The sequence below is a fragment of the Condylura cristata genome, unplaced genomic scaffold, assembly GCF_000260355.1.
Source record: "Condylura cristata isolate star-nosed mole 26May11 unplaced genomic scaffold, ConCri1.0 scaffold00011, whole genome shotgun sequence".
Lineage (NCBI taxonomy): Eukaryota > Metazoa > Chordata > Mammalia > Eulipotyphla > Talpidae > Condylura > Condylura cristata.
The window spans coordinates 21,009,570-21,016,227 of record NW_004567112.1 but is presented as its reverse complement, the minus strand read 5'-3'; the positions used below and the strand labels follow the sequence as shown (position 1 = coordinate 21,016,227).

At 55.7% G+C, this 6,658-nt stretch overlaps 1 protein-coding gene across 1 annotated transcript in view; it reads right to left on the bottom strand.

Annotated features, from left to right (window-relative positions):
• The window catches only part of TLL2 (tolloid-like 2), a 104,849-nt gene that overhangs the window by 4,479 nt on the left and 93,712 nt on the right, over positions 1-6,658 (bottom strand). Inside the window, exons 17-20 of the mRNA XM_004681026.2 lie at positions 6,180-6,360; positions 5,569-5,694; positions 4,059-4,186; positions 1,518-1,731 (exon numbers count right to left, since the gene is read on the bottom strand). Coding sequence (XP_004681083.1) covers positions 1,518-1,731; positions 4,059-4,186; positions 5,569-5,694; positions 6,180-6,360 — 649 coding nt within the window. The remainder of the gene's footprint in view (positions 1-1,517; positions 1,732-4,058; positions 4,187-5,568; positions 5,695-6,179; positions 6,361-6,658) is intronic.

The window sequence follows — 6,658 nt, the reverse complement described above, 5'->3', positions numbered from 1 at the left end:
CCCCTGCTCCTCTGGCCTGTACCCCAGTTCTGTATGCACAAATAAATCTTCAAAAAAAAAAAAGTACCAGACACTCTGGAGGCAATTTCTCCACAGCCCATCCTCAACTTGTTCAAGGCCCCGCTGCCACCCGCTGTCTGAGCTCCTGGGGGCGAGTGGGCCACCCCAGGGCAGTCTGACTGCCCACGGCTGGCCCTGGTGTTCTGACCGCCCCTGGGTCTGTGCTGCTTCTGGAAACATCACATTTCTGAGCCATGAAGGACACATCCTCTTCTACCTGCTTCAGCCTTTCTCCCTTCTTCCCCAACTCCTCCAGATCCCAGATACCCAACTCTGGATCCACCTGGGTTGGCCCTCTGTCCTCTGCCTTCTGGTTGGATTCACAAGAGATCAGAGGAGAGAGGGCTGCTGGCCACAGGTGCTGCTCTCTGGGTCCCTGCCTGCCTGGGGCCTCTGGCTCCAGGAGGAACGGCTCCCACCTCTGACACCTGACCTGAAGCCCCTCACCCTGGGCTTGCTGCACTGTCCCTGAGGTATCCCCCAGCTGCCCACCCCTTTATAGACACTCCTTAATAAATTCTCCCTAAATCCTAAACCCATATCTGGATATACCCTGGTTTCTCGCCAGGACCCCACCCACCTGGAGCCCTATGCTCTGTCAAAAGGGCCAAGTCACTGGTTTTTAAACTTCCCCTGGGTGGGGGGGGGGGAGCTGGGACTCCCCCCCACCTCCGCAGGCCCCCACCTCCGCCAGGAGCCAGAGCGAGCCTGGAAGCAATGACTTCTGACCAGGCAGGGGCGAGTTGCACAGCCTCAGGAAGCTGGCTGCCATTTTCATTAACTGAATACATATCTCTGGAGCTGAAAAAAAAAATCTGCGTGTGTGCGGGGGCATCTAGGACCCATGGTGATGATGTTGGACTCTGAAAGGCCACAGCAGCCACGTCTTGGCCAAAAGGCCACAGTCTAAGGCCAGACTCAGTCAGAGTGGCTTGGGGGTTCTCACCCCAGGGGGTGGCATTTTAATAGCTAAAGCGCAGAGCCATTCTTCTGTTTAACAAGGTAGTTCATAAACATCCAGTTTCTTCCACAGGAGAGTAAAGCTGTTTACATGTTAAGTGGAAGAATGATAATGGGGAACAGTAGCACTTTTCATTTTCTGGAACAGGTCCTTAGAGGGTAAAAGGGTTCTTCTCCACCACCAGCTCGAGCTCTTTGGATTTCCCAGAGCAGCAACATTACCAATAAAATCTTAAAAGAGAGGGAAGAAATGTGGCCCAAGGGAGCTCTGCCCTCTCCAACTGCTGTCCACTTGGAGCAGCAAGGCTGCCCTACCCTGCCTCAGGGGCCCGCCAGGTTTTCAGAGACGTTTTACCACACACAGGCTCCATCCCAAATGGTCAGAACAGAGAGCAACCCTCCGGCTCCCCGCCTTCAGCCCCAGGCCAGCTCCAGCCCCTGGCCAGCCCCAGCCCTCACGGGAACCAGCGAAATCCCCAACGCGCCTGGCCTTGTACCTGTGCTGTGCAGGGCCTGGAAGCCCTTCCTCTGCACGGACGCATCCGAATAAAACTTGAGGAACAGGCTGCTGCCCGAAGCCACCACGGGGTCTGGCCTCTTGCTGCCGCAGAAGCGGCCGAGGACAGGGGCCTGGCTGTCGGGGCCGTCGAACAGCTCCAGGTGGTCGTAGGCACATTCCTGGTGCTGCTCCACCTCAAACTCGCTGAAAGTCTGCGGGGAGAGCAGAGAGTGAGGCCCGACTGCTGGGCTGGGCCCCCTCCAGGGCTGGGAGAGGAGGGGCGCTGTGGGAGGTGCCTCTGCCCCCAATTCTTTGCTCTTACTTTCTTCTTTCATCATGTAAACTTAACACGCTCACAGAAGGAAAACCATGTTTGCAGCGGTCATCGCCTGTGGATGTTCTGACCGCCGGAGCCGGGGGCCAGGCTCGCAGTCCAAGCTGCCCTTCCAGCCTCCATCCTGATCCTCCAGCAGCGGCCGAGTGCTCCGGCGGGGCAGGAGTAGCTTCGCACACTCTACAAAGGCCCCCTTATTTAGTCCCACAACCCTGTGCTGGATCTACCATCCTGGTCGCCCCATTAACGATGGGGAGACTTCACAGTGACAGCAACATGGGTCCCCAAAGACCTCTGGGGAGCTCCAATTTCTTAAAACAGCAGTTTCTTAAACAGTATTCAATTCACATGAAGATAGAGCATAATCAGTACCACCCAAAAAGAGATCAAGAAACGTACGGAAGGGACCGAAGATGAATCTGGGGTGTGGGTTAGCTCTGGCCGCTGCAACTCCTAAGGCCTTCAGCTCACATACTGCTTCCAGTGCTGTGGCTGTGCGTTCCCAGCCACAGGAGGCGCCGTCCCCACGATTCATGTTGCCATTGCAGCCATTTTCCAGCAGATGACGGTCTTTGCGAAGGGGTGCCTCAGTCGGAGCACCCTCATTCCCTTCACCAGATTCTGGGTTGTTTTGTCGGACCAGGAGTCACAGCCCAGAGCATTGCCCATCTGTGCGGCCATGCACATTAGGTGCCTGCTGTGGTCACCTGCAGTCAGGGATCCTGCCTTCGCTACCTTTCCACGCCCAGGCCTGCTGCAGGGACACCAGCCACAGGAGCTCTTCACCAGGTGCCCTGCCCCCTCGCTCCACAGTGCACGCCCTTGCAAGGCCTTGGACAGACGCCCTCATCGCTCACACCTTTACCACCTTCTCCTCCGCTCTCCTCCATCCTCCTGATTCTTGCCCGTAATTCACAGACACCTCCTGTGCCTTCAGAAGAGCCTACTCATCTCTAAAGTCACAGGACCCATTTTAAAACTGCCTGGAACGCAGCTTCTCCAGCTGGGCAGGGGGGTGGGGGCGCATGCCCAGGACCTGGGAGTCGGCGGGGCCTGAGAAACAGGACTTGGACAGAAGACTCCATCCTCCTTTGGAATAACTGAGGGTGGTATGGGGGCGGCCGGCCCGTGCAGGTCAGGACTTTAAAGACAGGTGTGGAAGATGCATTTTGTTTAACTCAAGAAAGAATTAACAGAAACATCTCAATCAACTGTGTATTGAGAAAAACACCAGATATAGAAGAATATGAATTAGATGCGTCCATTTGAGAAGCTTCGGTTGGAAGGACGTGACTTACTTCCCTTGCATGTGTAGTACATGATGGTCTTGCGTAGGGAACTTCTGGCAATGTTAGAGACAGCTCCGTAACACTAGCTCCATAACACTGAGCTAAGGGCACTTCACCAAGTGGCCAGGGGAAGCTGACAGGGGAAGGCAAGTGGCTTTGAAAAAGGGAAGGAAGAAGGAGATCCCTCTGGCTTCTGAGCCTGACTCTCATCCGGATACTTCTGGGCAGTACGAAGGAGCCATGGAGAGACCTGTGGCTACTTTTGTTGATTTGTCCGTTGATTTTGCTCCTTTATTTAGCCCCAACTTTCCGGGACCTGCTTCAGAACCCTTTCCGAGGGTTGCCCGCCAGGGGGCGTCTTATACCCGTCTGTGGTAAGCTCTCTGGCGGTAGCCGGGTTTCAAGCCAGCGCTGTTGGGGGGGCATGGGTGATTTGGGGTGTTTTATTAGAAAACGACTGTCCTTAACATTCTTTCACACTGAGAGTCTGATTTGCTTTGTGCTCATGGATGGCCAGATCCCTTATAGCGTGCAGGTTTGGGGCTTTGGGGTGCCCGTTTGGGGCCTTGGGGTGCCCCTCCGTGGCACACTAACAGAAAGACTCGCAAGAAAATGTTCAGCTCTAGAGTGGGCATCTGAAAGCTTTGGTTTCCTCTTTCGCTCTGTACTAATTATATTTTTTGCCTTGAGGATGTATTGTTTTGAGAAAAATTTCAACTGGACACCACTGAATCTCAAACAGCACCGCAGCTGAGACCCACACCTAGAACAGGCACTAGCTACGCCATGCTCAGGTGCCACCCTGGGCTGAGTGTCTCTTCCCGTAGCCCTCATGGTGGCCCAGGAGGGGTCATGAGCGCCCTTATCTTCCAGCTGAGGAAAGGGGGTGCTGTCCGCGGCTAGGGAAGGGGCTCACCAGTTTCACCCTGTGGCCGGCAGTTGAAGAGATGTTCCAGGTGCACTCCCTCCGGCTGGGGTACTTGTCAGGCCAGTTGGGGCTCTCCAGGGTCCCCTCTGAGCTGCTGATCTTGTGCACACAGCCAGCTAGAGGGCGGAGCAAACATGCAGAGAGGTCATCTACCTGTGGGCAGCTCCAGAGGCTTCCAGAAGGGTCTCCTCCCCTCCCTCTCATTCGTCACACCCAGTCATTAGCAAACGTGGGCAGAGGTCACCCTGAAGCAAGTGTGGCCAGGCTCAGAGGTTTGCTGGTGTGCTCGACGCCCCTGCCTTCTTATCCTTCACAGCACGCTCTTCACCATGTTCACCAGAAGCTAGTGGTGAAGACCAGGGTCGTCAGTCCCAATCCTGCCCCAAACCCTGCATATAAGCTGTGGGACTCTAGGCCTTTTATAAGGGTCCCAGCCCTTGGGGACAAAAGTGGTCACGTGAAGTCATGCTTGTAAAAGGCTTCCCAGTGCTAACAAAGCGCCTCTTCATCACCATGCCTTCTGGGTACCTCCCCCCATCCTGAGGACCTCCCCCCCACCCCACCTCACCCTCCTAGGGCTGCACAAATTGCCCTGGTTCCTACACCACTGGCACAAAGCGGTCGGTCCTCAGGCTTCCTTCAGGAGCAACGATTTAGCGAGCACGGTGCCTCCCTGTGTTGGGCACTGCATTAAGCATTTACGCTTTGTACTTTCCACCTGGGAATGTGAGTTTAGAGCAGGAAAGTGACCTGTTGCTGAGGGAGCCAGGACTGGAACGCAGCTCTGCCTTTGCTATGTGACTAGGAAATACAGGGGGCTGAGGAGGTGGGCTTTGCACCCCCACCAAGTCCCTAACTCAGAGAGGGGGCCCCCAGATCATCCCTCACCCTTGACAGCCTCTGCTCTGTGGCTGAGACCCAGGCCTGGAGGCCTGTGTGTTGGTGGGCTCTCAGCTCCTTCACAGGGCAGCGACGATCAGCAGGGGGCTTTTTCCAGAATGAATGAACATTCAAAGCCGTCTGGCCCTGCAGAACTCCCAATAGTGAATGGAGCAGAGACCAAAGTTCCCCAATTCTATTTTGCAGTTGACCTTCATAGTATGCCACAGATGACACAGAGTTTAGTGAGTGCCAGAGTTGCCAAAAAAAAAAATCTTTCCAGGTATTTTCTCATTTAATCTCTACACAAATTTTAATAAGGGTGGATATTTGACCCCTTTTTAAGGGAAAAAGAAACAGGCTCAGAAAGGTTAAGTAACTTAGCCAAGGTCACACAGCTTGTAAGTAGTACAGCCAGGTTTTGAATCGGTAGTTTGATTCCAGAGCCAGAGGCTCCCCCCACTTCACAATGCAAACTCAAGAGGCTCCTGGGCCCCCATAAGCCTCCTGAAGGAATGAGCTATGCTAAGTCACTCTGCAGCAGACGGACAGATGCCAAGAAGGGGCTCGAATATGCATGGACACACTCCGGGGCCGGTAGGCCTCCACCCAGCCTCACCCTCTTTACAGTCCTGGCCATTCTCGTGGAGCCGGAAGCCGTTCCTGCACCTGCACAGGTAGCTCCCAAAGGTGTTGACACACTCGTGCTGGCACCCGCCGTTGTCCTTCGCACACTCGTCCTTGTCTGGGGAGACCAACGGACTCTCCTAAGAGGAGTAGCCAACTTGTGAATGTCCCTCACCAGAGCCCTGCTCAGAAGTTGCCTCCACCAGGAAGCCTCCCTGATTGCCCAGGCTTAGACTATCCTCTCACGGGGTGCAGGAGGGCATCTGGTTTGCTGGGTATTACTTAGCTCTGGGCGTGTTGACTTCTCCAGGCTTCTAAGGCAGTTTCATGAATCTATCTGTTCTTCATTCCTGCTACCGGTTAGGTTAATAATAACAGTAATAGTAATAATAATAAAAATAACTACCAAGTATCATTTATTTACCCTGGGGAGGGGCAGAGCTTCCACACTTTCTAAACATTAAACTAAGCTAGTTCTCACACAGCCTTAGCCCGAACTGCCATTCTACCAATACAGAAACCAGGGGTGGCGCTCCAGAGACTGGGAGTGCGTTGAGTTGCGGGGCCCCCCCCCGTGGGGGACCCGGCTCCAGACCCACACACCTGAGAAGAAGTGGGCCCGGAAGCCGCGTTTGGAGACTGTGTTGTCAGACTTGAACTCCACACGCATGTTGCTGCCCTGTGAGGTGATGACCTCGGGCGTCTCCGAGCCGCAGAACCTGCCGTGCAGCCTGGCGTCGGGCGAGAGGCCGCTGCGCACCTCCACGAAGTCATATTTACAGACCTGCAAGGGAGCGCGTGGGGAGCCAGCAAGCCCCCAGCACCCCATGCCGGCCCCAATGCCCCATGCCGGCCCCAACACCCCATGCCAGCCCCAACGCCCCACGCCGGCCCCCAACACCCCATGCCAGCCCCCAACACCCCATGCCGGCCCCCAACGCCCCATGCCGGCCCCCAACGCCCCATGCCGGCCCCCAACGCCCCATGCGGCCCCCAACGCCCCATGCCGGCCCCCAACACCCCATGCTGGCCCCCAACCGTGGCGAGCCCTCTTTCAGACAGCTGCAGCCTGCCAGGTGGCC